Raw genomic sequence first — 25415 nt, 5'->3', positions numbered from 1 at the left:
AAGTGCCAAGCCGCACATGTTTTGTTTTTGCAGCCGGGCTGCCCAGGTAATGAAGGAAATGAGTTTGCCGACTAGAGAAAAATCAACCGAGAGCGTGAGCGAAGGTTACCGAAGAAAAAAACGATGATGGTTCCAATGCCGGAGAGATTGTCGAACGGAAGGGCCATAGAAGTTCCGTAGTGTGAAGGTATTTCGGCTATTTCAAGTCTGACAAAAAACAGAGTAGCGCGCACTGTAAATTGTGCCGAAAGCAAGTCTGGAAATACAATAAACCGGTGCATGCTCAATCTCTGACTGAAAGCGCTAATTCGTCATTCGGCTTTTGTCAGACTAAAGTCACTGTTAAAACTGTTTGAAAAGCTAAGCTATACAACAAGCAGAGATTGACAATTTCCTTTTAGTTCTCAGTTTATTTGATATTGACAAAAGTTAGTCAATTTTGTCTGTTCTTCTGTAAAACGAACTAAGATTTATTTTTAGAATTAATATTTTGTTTCTAAGTGGAATTGACAATTTAGTCTGTTTTGTTTGTTCTATTTTGAAACTTAAACGCTTTAGCGGCTGCCTTTTGTGTAGTTTGCAATATTTGCCTTTATTTATCTGAAACTGAAGTCTCATGTTCCTTAAGTACATCTACCCTGTTAAACTTATTATGGGAAATAAATATTTAAATCAAAACAAGCTGCAGATTATTTCACATTTTACTCGTGAGCAACGGCACATTTAAATCTTACAAATATAGTTGTTTGGCTTATATTGTGATATATATCGTTATCGCCAGAAATGAAAAAAACATATCGTGATATGAAAAAATCTTATATCGCCCAGCTCTATGTACAAGTAATCCCAGTGAGCTAATTGCTTAGACCTCAGACTGCTCTCAGTGCTCAGGTTAACACTTTTTTTTTATTCATGGATCTGTATGATGTCACAGAGGAGCTGGCACAGAAGCCCCAGCAACAGGATATTAATAAATTATACAGATTTTCCCCTAAAAACGGGGCTTTATTGTAATTAGATTTCTATTCACTGTTTTTTTTAGATCCCTTCCTCCTATTCCTGTATTATATTAAAATGAATTTGGAGACATTTGGAGAAAAAAGTATCAGATTTTATTCAGACATTGTTGTATTACATTACGTTGATGCATTAGAAAGGAGATACAATGTGATGTTCACCAGATATATGATCAGAAACCATACAGTAGTATAAAATAACATAATCTGAACTAAACATAAAAACCTACAACTACAAAAGAGAGATTTTTCAGTTGTATATAGCAAAGTTATTAAAGTGCCTTCTACATTCTTTCTTTCTTCACAGGCAAATCCTCAGGGACCACAACTGCCTCCAGACTCTGCTGCAGCACCTGCGCTCCCACAGCCTGACCATAGTAAGCAACGCCTGCGGGACTCTTTGGAACCTTTCGGCCAGAAGCCCAAAAGACCAGGAGCTGCTGTGGGACCTCGGGGCAGTTAGCATGCTGCGCAATCTTATCCACTCCAAGCACAAGATGATAGCCATGGGCAGCGCTGCAGCTTTAAGGAACCTCCTAACCAATCGACCGCTTAAATATAAGGACACTGCGGTTGTATCCCCCGGGTCTTGCATGCCCTCACTCTACATGAGGAAGCAGAAAGCTCTGGAGGCAGAGTTGGATGCCAAACATCTCGCAGAGACCTTTGATACCCTTGAGAAACAGAGCCCCAAACACCTGACCCTCAACAAGCCACTACGTTACATCGAGAGTTTGGCAAAGGATTACGCATCTGATTCCGGTTGTTTTGATGATGATGAGGCTCCAAACATCTCAAGTAGCCTGGACACTGGGAGTTTCTCCATGCTGTCCATGTTTCTCACCAACTCTAACCTCCTGCAAAACCAGCTTCGCAAGAGGGATAGTGAGCCTGAGAGAGATGTAGACCCGCCTCAGACTGTCGAGAAGAAACATGCTTCTCCTGATGATGTGGTCTCTGCTGCTGCAGAGAAGCTAGCAAAAAAGATCACCAACACAGTTGCCAAGATTGACAGGTTAGTGGAGGACATCACCATGCACACATCCTCTGAGGACAGTTTAAGCCTAAGCTCTGAGGACCACCTGGCAGACTGGCCTTATGGACTGGATGAACTCAATGAAGCCCGGGCAAAGTCATGTTCCCCCTGCCGTCTCTCTGATACAAGCAGCTTAGCCCACAGGGAGCGGCTCAGCAGAGCCCATGCCCTCTTGCGCCTCAAAACTGCCCATACTAGTGTATCAACAGATAGTCTGAACAGTGGCAGCACCAGTGATGGATACTGCGGAAGCAAAGACCAGATGCGCCCTGCACCAAAAGCTCTAATGATGCAACAGCAACGACCCAATCAGCTCGACCTGAAGGTGGCTCATCAAGAGTATATTAATGTAGGACCTGCTGCCCTGATTGAGAGTAGCCAGCAAGAAATTCCAGAGAGAGATTCTGCTGAAAACAAAAATGGAAAAGTTCTAGAGCTCAGCAATGCAAACACAGAAAAGAACCAAGATCCACCTGTACAAACACCAGTTAGTGCATCCACTAAAGTGTCCTCTGATGTCAGCATGACTTCAATAAAACTTTCTCCTACTTATCAACAGGTCCCTCTCATTCAGAGTGTAGCCAAATTTGGTGTAGCAAAGACTGCTATCAATGTCCAGGCTGCCCAAGCAATGAGGCGGCAAGCATGGGTACCTACTGTGATGACAGGAGGGAGTATTGCAAAATTTTCTCCAATCACTTCAACCAGAAGCCCAACCATCGGAACGATGGAGACAGTCCAGAAATATTCTGTGGAAAATACCCCAATCTGCTTCTCTCGCTGTAGCTCGCTGTCCTCCCTCTCCTCAGGTGATGGAGCTCTGGATGGGCAAAGTGAAAATGAACTGGAAAGTGACTCATCATTAGAAATAATTGAAGTGGAAGATGGAGAAATGGTGAAGAGAGTTGAAGAGGATGAAACCTTGGAGGATCTGAGTGACAGTCAACTGCTAATGACTGATTCAAAAACCTTCCCAAGCAAAGAGACAAATCCCATTGAGATCCCCTGTCCAGCCAAAAGGGAAAAAGTGTTCCTAAGAGGAGCTTCACCTGCCATACTTGAAGACCGATCACCTTCTAGTTCATCTGAGAACTACATCCATGAGACACCCCTGGTAATGAGTCGCTGTAGCTCGGTCAGTTCACTGGGTAGCTTTGAGTCTCCTTCCATTGCCAGCTCAATTCAGAGTGATCCATGCAGTGAAATGATTGATGGAACAATAAGCCCTAGTGATCTTCCTGATAGCCCAGGGCAAACCATGCCTCCCAGTCGAAGTAAAACTCCATGTTGTGTTGAGCCCAATGGGCCAGAAACACAGATGACAGGAATAGCAGGGCAATGGGAAAGCAGTCTGCGGAAGTTCATGGAGATTGCAGACTCTAAGGAGAGGTTTAACCTTCCTCCTGATTTGGACACAATGATCTACTTTACTGTGGAAAAACCCACTGAGAACTTCTCTTGTGCTTCCAGTTTAAGTGCTCTACCTCTACACGAGCACTACATACAGAAAGATGTAGAGCTTAAATTAACTCCCCTGCTCCAGCAAAACGACAACCCTGAGGAGGATGAGCAAGGACCTGACAATGGGGAGCGATACAGTGAGGGCAATTCAGATGATGACATAGAAATCTTAAAGGAATGCATCAACTCAGCAATGCCATCAAAGTTGAGAAAAGTAAAACCTTGCCTGATGACCACGATCCCTCCTCATATTCTGAATTCCCAGGCCCGAAAACCAATTCATCTTCCAGTTTACATGATGCTCCCAAATGGCAAAACCCAAATGTGTCCCGGGAGAAGAATTGTCATCCCTCAAAAAGACTTAAAATTTGATGATTCATCTTTTACTGATTCGGCAGAAGGAACACCTGTCAACTTCTCAAGCACGACATCTTTGAGTGATGAAACACTGCAATATCCAGTGAGGGAGAGGGGGGCTAAAGACTGCACAGCTAAAGGGATGAACAAACAGAACAATGAGGCAAAGAGGATTGAAGACTTGAGAATATTCTCACATTTCCACAAACCCAACCGGATGAACTACTCACCTGAGATACAAATGAGCAGAACAACCAGACATGTCATTCCCACTCAGAAGGTGCTGATGCAGAGCAAAGAGGTAGCTGATAGAGTGGCAAACCAAAAAAATCGTGAACAGTCTCCTAATCAACAAAGAAGGAGACAAGATCAAGGCCCCATCAGAAAACTGGAACTGCCTGTCATTAAGCAAAACACAGAAAGTAACATCAATATGGGTTCACAAAAAGGAAATAAAATGTACCGACAAACAACACTCTCTTCAGAGGACAGCAACAGCTTCTATGACAATGACAATGAGGTCATGAATCGAAAACATATCAGAGAACCATGCAAAAGCAATCTTTCCCGAAGCATGACAAATATTGGCCGGTCAGATAATTCCCAAGCAAAGTCCAGAGGGTTTCACAGGATAAAACAGAATCTGATAAAAGATGAATCAATGGCTTGTTACTCACTCAGCTCCTCTCTCAGTTCACTGAGTGATGCTGAATATGATGATCATAAATCAAAAGCCCAACAAATATGGTACAAGAACAGACACAATAAAGCAGTGAACATAGTACAGCAAACAAAGCCAGTGAACATTCACTGCCAATACGAAGAGCAAAGCTCGCCAAGTTCTGTCAGCATGGATTCAGAGGACGATCTCCTTCAAAAGTGCATAACATCTGCCATGCCCAAACAGAGAAGGAAGTTGGCTGCCAGGAAAAAGAAAGCAGAAAATACTCAAAAACAAAAACACAAGGTTTCTGGTGGGTGGGACGTGGATGAGGAAATAGATAGTGATGACATGGCATGGGATAAAGAGTCAGACCTCAATAGTGTTGAATGGAGAGCCATACAAGAAGGTGCTAACTGTGTGGTCACTGGACTACAAGCTTCAAAGTCTCAAGACCCGTCCTCTGAAGAGACTGAGTCGGTCCTGTCATTCATGTCAGCATCCAGCTTTACACCCAAAGAAAGAAAGTTTGCTAAGGACAAAAAGGCAAATAAACCTTTAGACTTTGCACAGCGCAAGCCAGTTCCAAACTTACCAGTGGTTTTCAGAGGCAGGACAGTGATTTATACACCGAAAAAAGAGACGGCTCCATCACAAAGACCACCTCCCAGAAAAGTACCAACCAAAACAGATGCTCCAAAGAATCCAAACCTAGCGCAGCACAGATCAAAGAGCCTTCACCGGCTAGGCCACCCCCAGGATATGGAACTGTCTTTGCCAAAGAGGAGCTCTACCCCACCGCCAAGAATACCAAAAAGTTCATCTTCTGGATCATCGCAGAGCTCAACACCATCCAAACAGTCACAGAAGAAGATAACTTCTCCAGCTCAGACTAACAAATCCATCCAGAAAAAGAATGCTACACCAGCTAGTAGCCCACCAGCTACTAGTCCTCCTGAAAGAAAAGGACGCTCTCCTGTTGTGAATCAAAATGAGAAATCCCCACCACCTAAAACTCAAAAGTCTCCTGTCCGAATTCCTTTCATGCAAAATTCTGTCAGGCAAGCCAGACCATTGTCCCCACTGGTGACAAACCAAACAACTGGTAGACAAACAAACCAGGTCAATGGGAAAAGGGTGGTACCGGCCAATCGGTTTGATCTCGTTAGGATGACTTCTGTCCATTCAAGTGGCAGTGAGTCTGATCGCAATGGATTCTTGAGACAGCTAACTTTCATTAAGGAATCAAAGACCATGTTGAGACGTGACAGCTCTGCTCGCAATACACCAGGATCTCAGAATGGATCACCTCGCAGAGCAGTTCCTGGAGCTTCAGCTGTCTTCTTGTGCTCATCCCGATGTCAGGAACTTAAGGCTGCTGTGCAACCCCCAAGAAGGGTGCAAGTAAAAGATCCAGATCAAAAACAACAAATCCAGAGGCCAAACACCAGCCTTCAGAAGCAGACAGCAACTCTATCAAGAGCAACATCCAGTGAAAGGGACCTATCTTCAAGACGCTCAGCTAGGAGAACAAGCTCTGAAAGCCCCTGCAGGGTGGCTCAGCGAAATGGACCTGGAAGAGTTTCTGGACTCAGGCAGCAGCAAGACAAGGACACCTTTAAACGTCATGCCTCATCACCAAGCATAAACATACTAAGCCGAGTGACCAGTCGTTCTTCCCTCCGCTCCTCTTCATCTGATTCAAGTGGAAGAGCGAAGAGTGAGGATGATACCAAGAAGAAAGGGCAGAGGTCCGCATCTCGACTAAAAGATGGAGTTACCTGGAGGAGGATCAGGGATGAAGATGTACCTCAAATCTTGAAGAGTACTCTGCCAGCAAATGCATTACCTCTGGTGCCTTCTCCTGATGGAGAAAAGCCAAAGCCACCAGCTCTTCCAGGAAAATTGCCAACCATTCTACTTGCTTCCCGCAAGACAAGTGATGCAACCGTCCAGACAGAAGATTTATCAAATAACAAGACCAACTCAAGTACCTCACCTACAGTCGAAACAGCTCCGGTGATCTCTGAGGAAGTAGCAAGACTGGCCCTCCTCAGAAAGATTAGTGCCACCTCTGGGAGTAACCTCCAGGAAGGAGATTCAGAAAGCTCTCTGAGGAGCACCGTCTCCACTGGAACAGCAGATAGCCACATGGGCGGAGTTGTGACTTTCCGACAGGGATCCCCAAGCAAGGCTGCACGAGTCACTCCATTTAATTACATCCCCAGCCCCATGACATGCTGTCTACAAGACAGCCAGAACCAAGTAGGGACAATAATTGAGAAGTCAGGGGAAAAAAAGTGAGTCATGGGGTATTTGGTGGATTATTGGTTGATACAGATGACTCTGCACTCAGATGGACAGATGAGGAGTGTGCTGGTCCCTATACCTCGGGTATTGACCCTTATTTAAACCATTCACTGGAATCAAAATTTTTCTCTGAGCAATTGATTATGGCTTCCTTCTACCATTCATACAAAGTTGGATGTATGCATTGAGGCAAGTCTGACCTGAACAAACCACCAATAACTGTCGGTTATTGCACTTCTAAGGAAAATCTCACATGAAGAGAACGTGCATTTTTGTACTCCTTTTTTTTGTATTTGTAGAATAATCATTGCCTAGTAGAAATTAGAAATTTCAGCACGTATATCATCAGTCTCTTGGACACAATCGATTAAAAAGACCAATATTATGCAAACTTTTGAATGATCACTTGGTTGGACTTCTACATAAAAAGGTTCAAACTGTGGCAGACTGTTGACAGACTCTTACTGACATAAATACACTAACATGTAAAGTATTTTTTACATAAATACATCATCGCTTGGAGTCCTCCTTCCGTGCTCAGCTGAATATGATGTTAGCCTTTCCTGTTACATACGGAGCCCAGTAGGTTTTCCACATTTCCGAGGAAACCAGTTGCTCAAATGCACTTTTTCCCCCCAAATCGCTGTCCTCTATCAATATTACACTTGTATTTCTGTGAATTTTCCTATTTTATTAATTTCCTGATGTGTGTATACACTTTGTGGATGTTTTTGGAAAACTCAATGCATTGTTGTCTTTTCAAAGGCATCCTTTGTAATGCGTTAAATGATAAAAATGTAACTAGTACAAAACGGAAAGATCTGGATACCAAAATGAAGTGAAAATGAATATGTTGAGGTTTTGGGCGTGATTGCTTGACAATATGAATATACAAGGTGTGATCAAAAAGTTCTTTTTAAAAATCCAAAAGGAAATCACAAACCTTACCTGATTTACAATTGGTCAGTCTCACATTCATGGTCATCAGTGCTATTTTTAGATCTCTCTAGAAGTCCTGCTTTTTGATGCACAACATTTCAAGTCATTTCCACTGAATGTTCTCACCAAGTGCACGAGGACAGGACTTCCACATAATCATTTAAATAAAGCCACATTAGACGCTATCTGCACATGCCCAAAAAGATGAGCTTGGACAGAAAATCAGAAGTGTAAATCGAAATGATTTTCTTGGTCCTACTCTCAGAACGTCTTGTTCACACCTTAAAAATCCACCAAACATATTTTTGTCCAGTCTTGCACAACTGCTATACCACACATTTTCGGATTTTTTTTACATTAACACAAAGGTGATAATTATGTTTATTTCAAGTGAAATGTTGGTTAATCTTCCTAACATTTTGTCCATTCGCTTAGAGGGGCAAAATATAAGAACTATCCATTATGACCTTGACAGTAAACAATACCATTAACACCTTTCTGACAATCTATTAGCATCATAAAAGCAGACATCATGCCGCAGCTGTCGAGTCAGATTGCACATGTGTTTAGTGAATGTCTGAATGTATATTGCTATACAAAACTTTTACTCTACAGCAATGAATTATAGCAGTTTAAACTGAGCATTTCCATAAAACAGTTCTACTCTGTCATTTGAAAATTGCAATGACCCAAACATGCAGAAATATTACAGCATCTTCCACAGAAAGCATCAGCAGATTCTGAACGATTTCACTCTTTCCAGTTCTCTTAATGTGTCTTAATCAGTATTGTAAATATGCAGATATACTACAGCTCCATGGTGGGTAGAAGAGCCTTGGTGTCGCTCCCTGACAGCATGCTAATATATTCACTGACTGTATACACACACCTGTTAACATTGTGGACACTGAATAATATTCAGTGTTAATATACTCTCCAAAGCCCGACAACAGCGTTACCTGCCATCTGTATTGTTGTGCTGCAAAAACCTATAAAGATATAAGCTGTCAGCATAGATGAGCAAAGCGACTCCATGCCTCTGACGTTGTGTTTGCTACTAGATTCAGGTACTGTTTGCTACTTCACTGATGGTCGGGCTTTGAGTGGACAGACATGCGTTCTCACAGAAGTCATCTTCTGGAAGTCTTTATAATGTGTTAATATCCGCTTAACTGTATTGCTGTAAAAGTAGTGATAGGTGGAAAGTACAAAGACGATGAATATTCTCTGTAATTGTACCATCACTCTTTCATGTGTGCCCACTGAGCTGAATGGGATGAAAGTTAGTCTACATTAAGGGGCCGGTAATTTAAAAAAACATAATTCCTTACTGTGTTCTCAAAGCATGTTTCAATAAAACCCAAGAAGCTTCCGAATGCAATCCTTTCAAGTCCCAACACCCATTTAAAGTTTTAAAAGTGATTCAGTATAGAAATCTATCTCTTGAGTGTCAAACACGATTCAAAGCTCTGGAAGAAGTAACTGAAAACATCTGCAGAAGATTGCGCACATGATTACAGTAGTGTGGTTCAACAAAGCTGAGAAAGTCACAGAGTGTTTTAGTCTTTTAAACTGTTAGGAGAGCAGTTCAGAGGTGCAGCTGTTTGCTACTTTATCACTTAGCCAACCAGAAAAATCAAATAACCTATTAAATCCTTAGCTTAACATATTCCCCATGAAAAAGCAAAGGAAGAAAAGTCACATCAATAAGATGTAAAAAATCGCCTGTTCTGACTTAACATTTCATCTTCATTTGATATTTTTCACTCTTTTATGATGTAGACCTAACAAGTAATTGAGTAAATAAGTAGAATATTAATCAATAATAAATCAGTTAAAAAAAGAAATCTGATCTGAGCTTTCCTAACCAGGGAAAAATATTCAAACGTACTGATTAAAATATTTCTGAACATCCAGTGAAAACCTTTTGAGCTTGTAACTGTAGACCTGAGAGGAAACTAGCTGAGTGTTTGACACTCAAAAGACAGATTTAGGGTGCAGAATCACATTAGCAGCCCCATCCAGACTGAATGAGGTGTGAACAAGATGAGCAGGGAGACAAATACCATCTGAGTCTCTGCTGGTGCCTTGTTTATGCGTGACTGGAGACAAGTTTAATGCAGGTCTGAACCTAACTGTGAACTTGGTCGAAGCATCGTGAGCATGAACAAGGCTCCAGAGGTATCACGGTGCAAAACAGACGTATGTCATTTTAAATGTCTTCATTCAATAAAAAGTGATGTGTTTCCTTAAACAGCCGTGTCGACTTTCTGTCCAGTCAGGGGTGTCCACACCGCCCAAGTCGTAACAAGCAGTAATTTGCTTTGAGCAAATGTCGGGTTTCACTGGTTAGTGTGTCTTTATAGCCGGTAGAAGCTTTCTTATACGGATTTCACTTTATTTGGACCCAACACTAAAATGTTCTGGTAAAGTGCTGCCCTCTTGTGATGGCAGTTTTATTGCATACAAAATGTAACTTGTAAACAAAATCTCCCAAATTATGTATTAAAAAAGTATGGCTACACTGTGAAAAAGTACACATTGTGAAAAGCAGCAATTTTCCAAAGATGATTAAAAGCTTAATGCGTTTTATAAAAAAAAAACTCTGAGCAAATGATACTCAAACAACAGCTTCTTTATGACTTTCAAAGTCAAATCTCAAACATACATCATCTCTAAATACAGCCATGAATTTTTTTTAATTTTTTTTTTCTTTTGAGGGGGGGGGATTTTACGGCCTTCTTTTTCTTGATTTTGAATTTAAGCCTTAATGACCTGCAGGAACCCGTAGAAACAACAAACTGGCAGTAAATGCAATTTGGGCAATAATTCTTAAGATAAGGTGCTTTCTTGCTTTCTTTAAGATACCAGTTAACCAAACAACTCTGATCATTTCTTTTTCCCTTTACAATATGTAATCTGGCACCTTTGTTTGATCCATTACATCAGACCTTCCCAAAGTGTGGGGCCCGCCCCCTAGGGGGGGCGCAGAGCCATTGCAGGGGGGGGGGTAACAAAACGCTTGGACACTGCTGGCACGGGGCGGCCACACAAACGCAAAGCGAAGATGAAGCATCGCTGAATATGTTTCCAAACCAACTTCCTTCTAAGCCAAAGACTAGAAAATATGGTGAAGCATATCTTCCCTTTGGTTTCACCTGCACAAGTGCCACAGTAGGTCTCCCCTGCAGAATTGGTTTTCCCTGTGTCGGGAGCAGCGCTGGGCTCTCCAAATCACGGACAAACAGTATCCCACAGCTGTTTATGTTTTTAAACCCATTTTGCACAAAGAGACATTTTTTGAAAAAATGTATTGATAGCAATGTTGAATATTATTACACATGAAAAAAACACAACTACACGTAAAATAATTACACCGTGACGCCTCTGCCTTTCTAAATGGAGGGACAGTAACTGCCTGTGTGTATGTAAGCGTGTAAAACCTGCAGACAGTCAGATTAACAGTATTTTGTCTCTATCTGCCATTCTGCAATTCATCTCATGTAAACAATAACGTGGCGCACAGCGTGACGTGAAAAAAGGCACATACCTTTGACGTTGCGTGATGAACTCTGTGGGCGTTTATCAATATGCGTACTTGTGCGTACTTGCGTTCTCGTGTACTCGTGATACGTCATCAGTCGGAGACCAAGTACTGTTCCAATTCGAAGTACGCATCACGCCGAGAACGCGAAAAAGTCCCGGATGTGTTCTCGCCCCGCCCGTTTTATCGAGCATGCATCGGTGTAGACTTGGGACAGCTATATATCCCAGAATGCATTTCGTCCAAAACTCAACAGCGGACTCCCGGCACATCGTTTTCAACACCCCCCCCCCCCCCCCCCGCGGACTTCTCACTACTCAGGTTAAAGAAACCCCAGCAGCTGTCTATAGTATTGAGTGTCCACTAAAATAAAAATAGAAGCGTTCTAACATCTCACCTGCTTGTTTTTATTAAGGTATGTACACGTATGTACATGTACACTATTTTTATTAATAGAGGTTTCACTACTGAGGTTAAAGATGATATATAAGTCACTTAGATCACTTCTAAATGTTAATGTTTGGTTTATTTCAGTGTTTTATTTGTTCCTGAGTAAACCGGTTTGGCTGTGATTAAAGTTAAGCTTCATAACATGTTACTCACAGTTAAATTAGGAGGGGACGGCAGTAGAAACTCCGGACCTGTGACATCATCACGTACGCTGGTGTTCCAATTGTACATATCGCGAGTCCGTGCTCGCGTTCTCGGCGAGTACGTGCTCACCGAGAACGCGAGTACGTACTCGCGTACTTGGGCATTGATAAACGGCCTGTATTCCTGGTCCACGCGTAAACGCAAAAAAGGAGTTTTAAAAAATCTCAGTTTTCGGTGATTCGAAACGCCGTTTACGTGTGGACGAAACAGCTGCGTTTCCAAAAATCCCCTTGTAGGTGTGGACGTAGCGTAAAAGAGTTAGTAGTTTATTTTATTACTACCTGTAATTTACTGCAGAACACTTGTATTTGCTTAATTTTTTACTAAATGTTTGAGGTGTGAAATAAACCACAATGGAGCAAAATATGGGTGTGTGTGGTTGGAGGATGTGTGTGCGTGCGTGCGTGCGCGCGTGCGGGGGGGGGGGGGGGGGGGGGGGGGCTGGGGGGCGCGAACATTTTTCTTGTAAACAAAGGGGGGCCCAGCAAAAAAAGTTTGGGAACCACTGCATTACATCAACATTTATTTCAATCTCAGTTAACATACACCTGGAAAAATGTGAAATATTAAACTGCTACATGACAGACATTAACTATACTAATTATAACTTAGTAATGATTGACATCAAACTCTTCATGTTGCTTCACATTTAAAGCTTTGCTCAGCATCAGACTTATTGTGAAGTAGTCTTGATCTCCAACAATCCTTACATACAAAATCATGTACTTCTGCTCTAGGGTTAGAGGTCAGCTAGTGCTGTGCGCCTGACGCAGTGGCACCAGCGCAGGTTTGTGTCGAGTCAGTGAGTTTGAGAAAACTTCAGTGAAACCGAGCCAGACCACGAATGACAAGGAGAGTCTGTCCAACAGGGAAGGTCAAATCAGAGTTGTTGACTTTTGATTTCTTCCACCTCTTTGTCTGCCTGCTCTCCTGCTGCTTTCAGCTCTTCCCTCTGCTGTACCAGCCGGTCCCGAGCCTCCTGCAGCTCCTTGTTCAGCTCCAGATATCGACGACACTGCTGGAACCGCAGCTCCACCTCGCTGTCTGCGGGACGGGGCACGTCTGAGGAGGAAACAGAGTAAACCATGAGATTACGACCAGTTTATATATCTGCTATAAAGCAGCAGCATTGGATAAAGTTTGAAGCAAGAAATCTACAGTGTCCCTGAGAGGCCAAATACACTGCACCTTAAGGAAAAAAAAAAACAGCAAATAGAGAAACACTACAAAAACACACTAACAGATCTTGAATAAACCACAACAACACTGGGGGAGAGAGTAACATGACTAAACTAATAGTAAATGTGTATCTACATTATTATGAGTCATGCAATTAGCTGTATCTTTTTCTGCCTCACAGATGAACTTCCTTTAAGCACGTTTCAGTCCAGCCCTGTGCATGTATTGCTTTCTGTCACGTTTGCAGCCATTACATCACGTTATTGTCTCCCCAAAATCACTTCCATTGTGTTTTGTTGTCAAACCCAGCCAGTGCATGTGGCTGCCTGCTCGCCCACCGAGCCAAAGTGGCACCCCGTCAAACCACGTTGCTTGACTTGGAGATTATAGTTTAAATCACTAAAATTGATTCAAACACAAAAGAGTAGATGACAACCTCACACCACCCTTCTTCAAATAAGCTGAACTATTCAAACATAATATAAAATGGTTTACTTGGTGTGTGTTTTTTTCCTGACCAAGAAGCTACTTACAATGGCCAGTGAAATTACAATTTCTGCCCCTTATATTCATCATCAGTCGTGATAAAAGTGACTGTGACTTCTGACATGCTGCTTTAATGAAAGATACCAAACTCGCTCTTTCTCTGTCTCTCCTTCCCAGTGCTCCCACTTTTAAAAGTTGCCACTCACTATCATCCCCACCCTATACACGTCTTTGTGGAGTCACCTTGTCCAGTCTTTTCTAGGATGCTGAAGATCGGGTCATCAGGAGCAGCTCTGTCGAGGTCTTCCAGGATCTGGTCCACGGTCGGGGGCTCAGGACGGCTGGGCAGCACCATCCGCTTCTTACTTTTAGAGCCAATATTCATTCTCCTAAAGTTTGAACTCCAGCTCCTTCGAACGCAACACAAACCTGACCCCGGGTAACAGAGTTTATTTAATGAGGTCCAAATCTGCTTCTCCTGTTCAACAACAATTTTATCACCATACTATTACTGTTTGCCTTTAAGCTCCATTTAGAATGCAGTCACTTTGTACGTATTTAGGTCTTGAACATAAAAATCTCATGAAATCTTTCGCAAAATAAAAAGTGATTTTAAATATATTTCCAAACTGCTGCGTTCTTCTTCGTCGTCAATTCGGCTTAAAGCAAGTCACTCAAGAATTATCTAAATCATGAGTGTACTTTATGAACTTCATCCATTCCTTTCTCTTTATAAAGCCGAACACAGCAATGCTAGCGGCTAGCCTAATCACTGTAAAAACGATTTGCAGCAAAATGTAGAAATAGTAAAAAAAAAACTGTAATTAACCGGTGGAATATTTTGAAGCCGAATTTTGGAAAACATTCTGAAAATTTCTGAGAAGTATTTTTAACTACGACACATGCATTTATTTTAGCTGGGTAGAGGTTCAATGTTATTTCTGAATCTATGAAATAAGGGTTCGGCTGCATTAGCCGTAGCTGATGCACAGCAATTACCAGAGTTTGTCCTGGCTGGTGAAACCTTGCAGTGCTTCTCGACAGTCGTTCCCCGTCTTCACTGTCCGTTAACCCGGACTAAGGAGCAGAAAAAAACAAGCTAACTCTGCTGATAATACGGCTAACATTAGCAAACAAACTTAAACCTACGGCACGTCAGTACGCCGCCTGCCACGTCAGTACGCCGCCTGCCACGTCAGCACGTCGGACGCGTCCAATGACAAGTAAAAAAAAAACTCCTCTTAATTATATCTGAATTTTGATACCGGATTCACCATAAATCGTATGTAAAATTAATTCTATGTCACAAACATTTTACAGCAAGTCATTAAAGCCATTGAAATTGTCCTTTTAAGAATGACTTTGAAAATAACGTAACAATACACGATTCAAACAGACGTGTGGAGAAAAAAAGTGAACTGAAGAGAAGATCAGATCAAGAATCAGAGCTTCAGTTCAGGTGTAGCATTTCCCATTTGGCTTTGCTCACAGTTTGCTTTTTAAATAAATAAATAAATAAATAAAAACATGGGACGTTGCACAATGTCTCCCAGTATACCTTTGTAGTAAAATGTGTAGTATTTTTAATATATGGATTCTAGTATATTTTAATACCAGATCCTATATATATAACTCACCAAAATATAAATAACCTGTCACTAGCACCTATCTGTGGAGTACCAGTGATATCTGTGAGGTGAGATGTCTGCACAGAAAGGATTATGTACCCAATCACAGCCTGCTGTGACGCTGCTGTACCACCACTTCAGAGAAGTTTGTTTCCTCAGGCTGTGAGATGAGTCATCCTCCACACTTCACTGTGAGAAAAAGCTTTATTTTTGTGCCTTATATAAATTAATTTATTTATTTGTTTTGTTGGGGAGATTTAAATCTCAAAATATTGAATCTAATTTACAAAAAAAAAAAGCATAATATATAGTAACATGTGTAATACATTACATAAGCAGCACAGCTAATGAAAAATGAATGCAGAGCACCCATATTTATTCAGAAATATCCAGTTATGAAAATGCCACAGCAGCATCTTCCCACTGCAGACGACCACAAAGCACATGAGTAAATAAATAATAAATAAATGAGCAATATATGTAACATATATTCTCTTATGACTGGAACAGTACCTCCTAATATGCAACCTCCTAAATGAGGGACCCAACCATGATGGGATGGACATATTTTAGCTTCACTGGGAAGGAGTTCTCATGTTGTTCACCTTCATACATGTGCTATAATTATATATGAATATTAACTAAACCAGCAGTTGTTCAGTACATTTGCTGAAAAATGAGAGAAATTGTTTAAATTGTTGCACATTCATTTTCTTTTAATAGAAGAGGAATCAGTAAATCTGCTAGTTTGCAAAGAGCCCTTTACAGTTTTTCCTGCATGCTTGGTAGGATCTGGTGAGGAGAGTTGTGTTAAGTAAACGATAATCTTAATGTCATCATTAGCAGGGATGGGCAAGATTTTCAGATATTTGTAAAGACTTTCATAGGAAACCCTGAATGTTTTTTTTTTTTTATCTTAAAGTACTGTATGTAATTTCCCTTTGTTTCCAGGATGTAATGTACCAGAAGGCAGTAATGCACATAGAAACAATATGTGGGCAATATTTCAAAAATAAAAACAGAAGGTGTTATAAACTAAAGCATGTGTGACACAGTGAGGTTAGATTTTACTGTACGAACAGGAGAAACATGCAAAGCCAAGTACAGAGCCAACTGCTGCTGTTACAAAGTCCAGTGTGCAACTACTTACATAACAAATGATTAAAAAAAAAAAAAAAGGTCAAGTGCAAACTCCATCAGGTAAGCATGTCACAGTCTAACACAACAGTGTGCAAACATGTGAACTAATGTGTTCAGAAGCAGTTTAGCTGAAGAGTGAAAATTGAATTATTCTGCACAATTCTCGTGTAAAGTGGATCTCATTTCCAGCTTCATGACTCTGCTTAGCTCAGAATAGCACAAAAGCATTCATTTATCTCATTTATCTCAAATAGGAACAGGTCTACTACTCTAGTACACCTGTTTACTGTGATTATACAGTATTATCCAGGAACACATGACGTATTTCTTTGCACCCAAAGAATGTGACTATGAGCTTCTGATTACTAGAATACTGTCCATTTTTGCCTCGTCATAGTCACGATACACCTTAATAACAGATCTCCCTGGCAACACAAAAATTTAGTCATTTATTCTATGAGAAGAATAAAGAAGCTACCCATCTAAAGTCAAACTAGTCAGAGGGCAGAGCGAGTCACGATGAGAAATAATTGGAATCCTTGGGCGCCAAAAAAACAGCAGTGCGGCAAGCGTTGTGCTAAACAGTAGGTCCTGCAATTAAGACAAAACAGAAATCATTTCTGCTGAAGCCAGTTCATTCAAGTGCAGATGATGGAAAAAGTCTTTAGCTGCCCGGGTCTGAAAATAAATGATCACATCTGCAAAGACTTTGACAGACTGAGCTAAAGAGTCCAGCCAGCTAACAGTCCCATTGTTGTGCTGCAAAAGTAGAGTTCCCACAAACTTAGGTCAGACCAGCCTATAACAAAACCAACACTTAATTTTAATTCATAAAGAATCCTTAAATGTAAGGTGAACTTTTAACTTATTCTTATGAAGTGTGGATGTGAGCTTGATTTACTTTAGCAGACATTTAGATTCTGGGTCTTCTATCTGAATCAGGACAATAGAAACAAGTAAAATCCAGGGCAACAATACAGCTTCTGTGAGTTATTTATAATCCAGATTCAGGAGGTTTGCATAGAAAAGATTTAATAACTTTAAAAAAAAAAGAAGAAAAAAAGAAGAAAAGCATTGTTCCCAAAAATCTTGAAACAAAGAAGTAAAAAGATCTTTTCACAATGTCCTGCTGCACAACTACAACATGATTTTTTTAAAAAGGAAATCAGTCTCTTTGACAGAGGTAACAATCCTGTTGAAATCTGTCAGGATGATGAGGAAAAACCCTCTTTCCCTCCTTTTCTTCCTCACCAAGGCTCCTCCTCTTCCTCTGCTGCTATCTAAAGAACTGAATAAACAGCAAAGAAACACAGTCTCATTTATTATTTTACCGGATTGTGATTTCCTGTTTCTTTTTTTAGTTTGTCAAGTAAAATCCTACCATAATTATTACATTAATAAGAAGCATAGACATAGAATGTATTTATTATGGCGTGTTTTCATCACACAAACTAAATCCTGTTACTTGGTTATTTAAAGTAACTGAGTGTTTGTTTGCTTCCTTTTCATGTTCATCTCCTTTAATAGTTAAAAAAACTGATTGAATGATTGAACTGATTGAATATGTTCAATTACAGGACTTATTTAATCCCCCACCTCCCCTCAAGTTAACTTTTTACTCTCCAGCTCAGTTGTACAAACTGTTTGAACAGAACACAAATATCTGGATGTGAAGTTTGACTTTCAGAAAATATTTTAGAAAGAAAGTTATTTATCACCTCTGTATTATTTTGATTTGTTATTGTGAGTAACTTACCATCAGTCTACACTGAGTTCATCCTGATGAGCAGACATATAACAGACACAACCAAAGGTTAGAAACAAAAAACATTAAAATGGGAAGTGAAAAGTGAATTATTTGGGGGGGGGATTGTGTTCCTAAAACAACCTCATGGATTAATTTGAATACTTAAATTAATCTCTGAATGTACAGTTGTGGTCAGAGGTTTACGCACACTCATCATGCGCATGAATGTCATGGGTACTTGGTTTGGGACGTTTTAATGTTTTTCACTAATCCACACATGGTCAGAAGAATACATACATGAACACAACTGAAACACAAATGAGAGGTTAAATATCTGCTCAGAGCTTGCTGATGGATACCAGAAGTGTCTGGTCCAGGACATTTAACCAAACATTAGTGGGGGTGTGACTGTGTGGACTAGAGAAAATCCAAAATCAGTTCAAAGTGCATCCAGTTCTTGTTTTTTTTTCCAAGTTTTTAAACATGCAAGGTGTACAGTTATTCCTAAAGGGAAAAGGAACAATTCAAAGAAATCTTGAAAAGCCCAAAATACCATGAGATTCATGCAGACGATGCCAATGATGAGTGTGCGTAAAGTTTCTGCCACCATGGTATGTTGATACACATCCAACCCACATGTTCTGCTTTGGTGTAGGTAGTGTGGAAGGAGAGCTGCTCCAATTGGTAAGACTGTGTAATTCTGGACTTACTCGCTTTCAGATAAAAAAAAATAATAATAATAGTAATTTAGATTTTCTAAACATAATTATCTCATACTGGGCCTTTAGTTCACCCTCTGGTCCTGATCTTTACTCTGACCCTATGTTGAAAACTACTAAGCAGATTATTTTCTAGTGCTTCTGTTTCTTCTGGACCACTAAGAGCTGCAGGTAAAGTTGAGGAGGGAATATTAGAAGGTCTGTTCAGGTCTTCACACCTAGGATAAAGTATCCTGTCTGTTTTAGCTTCAAGCACTGCTGGTCTACATGCTTCACACCACATTCACTGTCTGTACAACACTGTGCTACTTTTTTAACACTTAACCAGCTGACTTACCAAACTGGTTAACCCAGGAAAGGCTGGAACAGGTAACAAGATAGCTGTATTAGCAACAGATCAGAGTTTATTCCTCATCTCCTATGTGAACACATAAACACCTGATGTAGATGAAGGACAGGTCTGTTCCAGCATCAACTGTGAGTCCACTTTAGCCAAACACAAGCAACAAAATCACAACTGGAGTCCACTTAACAGCCACGGGTGTCATTAATTACCGTGGATTTCTGTAAGTTATGTGGACAACTTTTATAGAAACAAATCAGCTGACCTTTTCATCAGAGCCACTTGATCTAAACGATGCTTGAACTCCAAGTACTGATCCGCTACATAAACAGTGTTAGTGGGATTCTATATTGAAGGGACTGCTGGTCAGTTTTCCCAGCTAGGTTACTGAGAGATGCTACAAGGCTTACTAAGTGAGAACACATCACTCAGCAGCTTGTAGAGAGGACATAAACCAGCAGACTGCAAATTTCCTGAGCTGCTTTCACTGATATAATTCAAGGTGAACAGACTGAGTAAAGGGTGAAAATGTGTATTTTACATACTCTTCTTTCTTCGTTCATCTCTGATGGACCAACTTTAGCTGTGGATGTTTCTCCTGATGTACTTGGTAAACTTTTAGCTTCAGACTGAGCAACAGGTGGCGATGGTGTGATCACAGCTTTATTCTTCACCAGAGTGGTCAGGACTAAGGAGGGAGAAGAGCGAGAGAGAAAGTACGTACATATTTAAATCTTCTGTAGAAGGCCCTAGCATTGGTCCTGGGCCAGTTTTACCTTCTCTGGTGAGGTTCTCGGCAGCACTCATGGCCTTCCCACTGAGGTCGCTGACCATGTTGTCCACTGTGGCCTCATGGCGAAGGAAGACAGGCCGAACCACTTTGTTGTAGATAATCTGTGAGCCATTCCAGGACACTGGGGCCATGCACCATAGTAAGAAGAGACACTGGAACCACATAAGAAGGAGATTACTGGAATCACTGAAACCTTTTACCTGATCTCAATTCTAGTATGACGGTCATAGCCCCTCAAAAAAGGTAGTAGTTGATATAAATGCAATATTGTTTCTATATTTCATCCTAAAAGAAGCATTTTGTTCTTTAGGGTATGCTCCATAAAGGGGTCTAGCACGTATCATTGCTTCTTACATGTCTTCTCACCTTAAAAGCGTAGTAAAATGGGAACCAGTAGAGGAAAATATCAGAGAAGAACTCGCCCAGACTGAAGACACCGTACACCACCCAGTAGGTCAACCATTTTGTGTCATCTTCTTTGCACGGGCTTTCGATGGCTTTGACTCTGCACAAAGTTGGAGTATTGTAAAAGAGCTGAGAAATATGTTGATCCTTCAAATATGATAAAGACATCTGTGCCTCTGCACCTGTAACACGACTATTTGCTTTAGTCACTGAACCGTATTACAGATATAAATATCATGAATTTTAACAATAAAATCAGTCAAAATCTCAATGATGTCACCTCCAAATTATCCAGAAAAAGTCATCTTTATCAGTTGTGCTTCTTCAAGGGCAAAACCAGAATACACACCAGACAGCATCCAAATTTCTAATAAATTTATTTTTTGAAATGTCTCAAAATGTAGTAAAATGTCTTAATATAAATGCATAAAATGCCCAAATATCAGTAAATATATACTGTTGAAAAGATTGATATATGCCAAAAATGTCACAAAAAGATAATAATACCAAGAAAACTCAGAGTGTATTGTAGGCACAGTTGTTATACTGCCCTATGAGACTGCCACATGGATCCACTGAGTATGAAAATGACTTCCTACCACAACGAGGAAAAGAAAATAGAAAAAATTAAAAAATAAAAACTTACGAATAATACGCTGGATAAACAAAACCAATCAGGTTGCAGAGGAGGGAGGCACCATATCCGTACACCAGGTAGAGTCCGGTCAGTGAGACGGCACCTGGATGAAGACACAGATGTTTTGTTTTCTATGTACTGCTGCTATTTAATATTTATAAGTCTGCAATACAAACACTGAGAAATGTGTCTTTCAAATATTTAAAGCAGTTATACTCTACTTTCTTTTACTCTCTTAAGTAACATCTCCTGTAAATCACAGTGCATATGTGTTGTGTATGAGTGGACAAGCCTCGACTTCCACAAACTTTTTTGCAGTTAGTTGTTTCCTGCGAAAGACTTCTTACTGACCACCAATGTAGATGTGGACAAAAGAACAGGGCCATAGCATTAAAAGATATATATTTGATTTTATATCCAATGCTGTTTGGACTATGGGAGGAAGCTGGAGTGTCCAGAGAGAACTCGTTTAAACACAGGGAAAATATGCATGCTCCCACAGAAAGGCACCAGACTGGATTCAAACTCAGGACTTCTTCTTGCTAAGAGGCAGCAATGTGATCTGTGGTTCCACCTAAATGTACATTTCCATATTTTTCATAGCCTTCCATAACTTACAATGAAGAAAGGTAATGTCCATCATGAACAGGAAGTAAAACCTGTTTCATTATCCATGTAAGACAGAAATAACAAGGTATATTCTCTGCACAGAGTGTCCAGGACTCACAGGCCAACAACGTGGACGATTCAGCCAAATATCAAAACAAATCTGAACAACAAGCAAAATTTCACTGATTGGCTGACAGCCAGACAGACAGGAAGTACTGTAAAAAAGTGTCCTACCTCTGATCAGCTTATGTTGCTGTTCACACATGGAGGCGGCGCTGCTCTGCTGCCTGTCTCTGTGGATAATCAGCTTTAACGTCAAGGCTCAGAGCGGGAGACAGCGAGCACCAGGCACCACGCTGACATCATGTCCTGCTTAATGTGCTACAAATCCACTGCACCAGCGTCAACGTGCTCTCAATACACTGCTGTTCCCTGCTCACTGGATCACTGTGTTCACACGGACCTGAGAGCCCTTTTTAAGACTACCAACAAAATACGCTGTTTGATCTGTATTTATTTTTAGAAAACAACAAAACTTTCTTGTAAAAACGTCGACAATATTTATAAAACAATATAATGTGCAACAGCTTCAGACATTCAGCAGGAAAGGCAGAAGTAGAGTAACGTGGTTGTTCTCTTCCCATTTTCTGTTAACACTGAACACACTGCTGTGATGTTTGAATAACCTTTACTGAACTGACCGTAGACAAATCAAGTATGGACACACCGAGGTTTTGCCTTTAAGATTTTATGGCAGAAACGTTTTTTATTTCGACCCAAACAATGAACTCCTGAACCCACAGAGGTTTTCTTAGTCAAAGCTGGATGGAAATATATCAATCACCAGCGGTTTGGTAGGGAAAGCCATTTTTATGGTAAATGGACTGGTTCTTATATAGCACTTTTCTACTCTATTTGAGCACTCAAAGCGCTTTACACAACTTATACATTCACCCATTCACACAAGCACTTTTTTCGTAGCTGTTTCTAAGCACTTACTATCTAACATTCACACACATTCATACTCCGATCCATGCATCGGAGAACAACATGGGGTTAATATCTTGCCCAAGGATATTTGGCATGCAGACTGGGATTGAAACACCTTCCAGTTAGTAGGTGACCTGCTCTACCACCTGAGCTCCAGTCACCCCATTTTTAGTTAGCTAATTTGGATGATTTGCCCTTTAGAAATGAAGATGAAGTAACATGGTGCAAACTAATTAAAATTCTTGAAACCAGAAACCCAACAAGTCAATAAATCCCAAAATAATTAAATATGAAGAACAGCCTGAGAGTCTGTGTAACTCTTCCAAGGCCAAAAGTTTCAACCTTCCACCAAAGGAATTGGGTCCCGGGATCAAGAAGGATATTTGGATCTGTATTAGTTTGTGATGGCCACACAGGACTAAAAATAATTAGTAGGCCTCCCTCTAAATGGCTAACATGTTGTGACCATGTTAGGGACTACATGGTTAGGAAACAACTGACAGTAAAGATGTATAATAAAGTCAAAAGAAAGAATCCTGTTAACAACCTCAGCTTCTGTTACCCTCTTGATACCCAAAAGATTATCAAAAATCTGTCGATGGGGTGAAGGTTAGGATTTGTTCTCGCGGGATTATTTGTTTTTTTGGGGGGGTTTTGTTGTTGTTGTTGTTGTTTTTGTTGTTTAGCTTTGTTTTGCTAAATTGATGAAAACATTTTAAAATCTATAAAATCTGACATCTCAAATGAAGTCTTGTGTATTTTGCTGTAACAGAGTTTCTTTTAAAAGATTCTCCATTTGTTGCTGCAAACATGTGAAACTTTGATTTAAAGGGACTGGATGAGTTGCCAGTGTGGGTAGGATAATTCTTTTGATTGTTTCTAAGCAGTTATAATTCTCTTTTATCACCTGTCATTGCTTAAAAGTGCCCTTTATGCTTATGAAATAATGTATCATTATAAACAATGACTGGCTTTGATCATTAGCCAGTTATCGTGGTACCTCAACCATCTGGTGTCCTATCAGAATTTGTTTGGGGTTTTTTGTCTAAACTTAACCGAACTGTGACAGAGAAATTAATTAAAGGTGTTAAAATACAGCTTTAGTTCCACACAAGATACTAGCCCCAGTTTCAGTTTTTACAATTTCATTGTACTATTGAGCCATGTATGACTGTGCAATAACAATAAAGAGTTATCTTGTCTTCCCCAAGAGAGAGAGTTATTCAAAGTTACAGCTGCAGAAAGCTTTGAGACTACCGCAGGTTTCATTGAACCACATTAGTGTTTGTAGATATTTACCCAGTCAGAGTGAAGGACTCCTGGTATGAAGCCTACACAGATATTTTATGACTGGTCTTCTGTGCAGCAGGCAAAAAGTTACACGTAAGCTCTGCGTAGGACCAGCATCAAACTGGGGTAAAACCAGTCCTTTAAAGCTGCTAACATAGTTGATCCAGGAACTAAAACATAAGAAGATATAAGGAGACTTCTGCCCATCACTGCTTAGTCAGAGAAAGTACTAAACAGAAGACTTTCAGCTTTCAGCTCAGGGTGATACATGTCCTATCAAAGAACTGGACACAATGAAGCAGGCACTGCCACAAAACCAGGAGCTTAATGATGCTAAAATCCCGAGAGCCTCAGAGCCAGTTTATCTGAGTTCAGTATGACAAAATGTTTGTTAGTGCAGAGGATTAACTGCAGAATAAACGAAGCAGAAAACCTCCTGAACATTTCCAGCTTCCTGTTGTGGACGGTAGCTGATCACAGGAGGATTAACTGAATCCTCTTCAGGTTTCCACTGGCCTGCAACAAGCTTTATACAAATCAACTACATCTAGAACGAGAGCAGAATAATCCAGAAGTAGCCATGTGCTACTACACAAAGCAGCAAGTTGGGAAAAAAATAATTCTAGAAGATTAAATCACACGTACCAAGAGCAATGACCTTCTTCTTGATCCCAGTTTTCTCCTCCATTTTTCCCAGAATATCTGTCACCACATTTTTCTCATTTAGAAACTTTTCAGCTCGGTCTTTGATAGAGCTGATAATATTCAGCAGGCCCATCGTCCTCAATCTGGTCCTCAGACAGCAGAGAAGTCGGAGGACAACAGCCTGCGGTGAGTCCGGTGCCGAGTTTAATCCTCTGACAACCACAATCTGCTATAATGAGGAGGAGGAGCACGCAAGGAGGTGTTGAGAAGTTCTTTTTATAAATATTTTCATTTATTAAAGACAGAGTAAAAAGTGAAGAAGCTATATACAGGATTATGAGCTAGGCTTTACACAGCTACACAACACTTTTGTGCAGGTTAGAGCAATTCAAAATACTTCAGAGAGGAGTGACAAAAGTCTATTGTAAAAAGAATAAAGTCCAAAGCACACAGGTTATAACAACTGTAATAAAAAGCGTAATAAACATGATAACATAATAATAAACATGGGTTTCTGTATATATGATCCATGACAAAGGTTTGAAGGGAATTTAATACTCTTACCTGATGTTTTTCAAGAAAACTAACTAACCTTTCCTGATAAAAAGGTGGTATTATTCCTTTATGCATGTCAGTTTTCCATATATCAAAGATAAAAACAAATTAAATTGTTACCTGATTTAAAATGGACTCTTCTCCCTTTGAGGGTCATTTTGTTCTTGCATATCTGGAGTACCTCCATTTCTATTCCTTTAAAAAAAAATGCAGTTCTAAAAAAAGTTTGAAAGTGACTGTCATGTGAAAATGGCCAGATTTATATCAATAA

The 25415-nt window shown here is 40.4% G+C and overlaps 3 protein-coding genes across 8 annotated transcripts in view; 1 reads left to right on the top strand and 2 right to left on the bottom strand.

The window, feature by feature from the left end:
- The window catches only part of apc2 (APC regulator of WNT signaling pathway 2), a 42119-nt gene extending 32085 nt beyond the window's left edge, over window positions 1-10034 (top strand). For all 3 annotated transcript variants that reach the window (XM_063495834.1, XM_063495833.1, XM_063495835.1), the window contains one exon: window positions 1324-10034. In XM_063495834.1, coding sequence (XP_063351904.1) covers window positions 1324-6835 — 5512 coding nt within the window. In that variant the 3' untranslated portion in view covers window positions 6836-10034. The remainder of the gene's footprint in view (window positions 1-1323) is intronic.
- A 2450-nt stretch (window positions 10035-12484) lies between these two features.
- On the bottom strand, window positions 12485-14823 carry lg15h19orf25 (linkage group 15 C19orf25 homolog). Its single transcript, XM_063495515.1, has 3 exons — window positions 14643-14823; window positions 13887-14072; window positions 12485-13040 (listed from the first exon to the last, which is right to left on the bottom strand). The coding sequence occupies exons 2-3, from the start codon at window positions 14026-14028 to the stop codon at window positions 12859-12861; spliced, it is 324 nt and encodes a 107-aa protein (XP_063351585.1). The 5' UTR covers window positions 14029-14072; window positions 14643-14823; the 3' UTR covers window positions 12485-12858.
- A 793-nt stretch (window positions 14824-15616) lies between these two features.
- reep6 (receptor accessory protein 6) lies at window positions 15617-24797 on the bottom strand. Of its 4 annotated transcripts, XM_063495030.1 has the most exons (8): window positions 24590-24797; window positions 21065-21158; window positions 20380-20518; window positions 19997-20165; window positions 19766-19908; window positions 19215-19237; window positions 18168-18190; window positions 15617-17699 (listed from the first exon to the last, which is right to left on the bottom strand). In XM_063495030.1, the coding sequence occupies exons 1-6, from the start codon at window positions 24720-24722 to the stop codon at window positions 19223-19225; spliced, it is 693 nt and encodes a 230-aa protein (XP_063351100.1). In that variant the 5' UTR covers window positions 24723-24797; the 3' UTR covers window positions 15617-17699; window positions 18168-18190; window positions 19215-19222. The 4 variants fall into 4 exon arrangements, with proteins under 4 accessions (XP_063351100.1, XP_063351099.1, XP_063351102.1 ...); XM_063495029.1 differs by lacking the exon at window positions 19215-19237; XM_063495032.1 differs by lacking the exons at window positions 19215-19237; window positions 24590-24797 and adding an exon at window positions 21899-22142.
- Between the last annotated feature and the right edge of the window lie 618 nt (window positions 24798-25415).

The sequence above is a fragment of the Pelmatolapia mariae genome, linkage group LG15, assembly GCF_036321145.2.
Source record: "Pelmatolapia mariae isolate MD_Pm_ZW linkage group LG15, Pm_UMD_F_2, whole genome shotgun sequence".
NCBI classification, from domain to species: Eukaryota; Metazoa; Chordata; class Actinopteri; order Cichliformes; family Cichlidae; genus Pelmatolapia; species Pelmatolapia mariae.
The sequence above is the reverse complement of the archived record's forward strand: the minus strand, read 5'-3'. Positions and strand labels throughout refer to the sequence as shown.

What these genes read in the sequence shown, in the direction of transcription:
- lg15h19orf25 (XM_063495515.1), bottom strand. Translation starts at nt 14,028, where the DNA reads ATGAATATTGGCTCTAAAAGTAAGAAGCGGATGGTGCTGCCCAGCCGT. An exon ending in CCTAGAAAAGACTGGACAAG is followed by an intron (nt 13,041 to 13,886) that starts GTGACTCCACAA and finishes TTTCCTCCTCAG; the next exon opens with ACGTGCCCCGTCCCGCAGAC.
- reep6 (XM_063495029.1), bottom strand. Translation starts at nt 24,722, where the DNA reads ATGGGCCTGCTGAATATTATCAGCTCTATCAAAGACCGAGCTGAAAAG. An exon ending in GTTTATCCAGCGTATTATTC is followed by an intron (nt 20,519 to 21,064) that starts GTAAGTTTTTAT and finishes AACTTTGTGCAG; the next exon opens with AGTCAAAGCCATCGAAAGCC. An exon ending in CGAGAACCTCACCAGAGAAG is followed by an intron (nt 19,909 to 19,996) that starts GTAAAACTGGCC and finishes CTCCCTCCTTAG; the next exon opens with TCCTGACCACTCTGGTGAAG.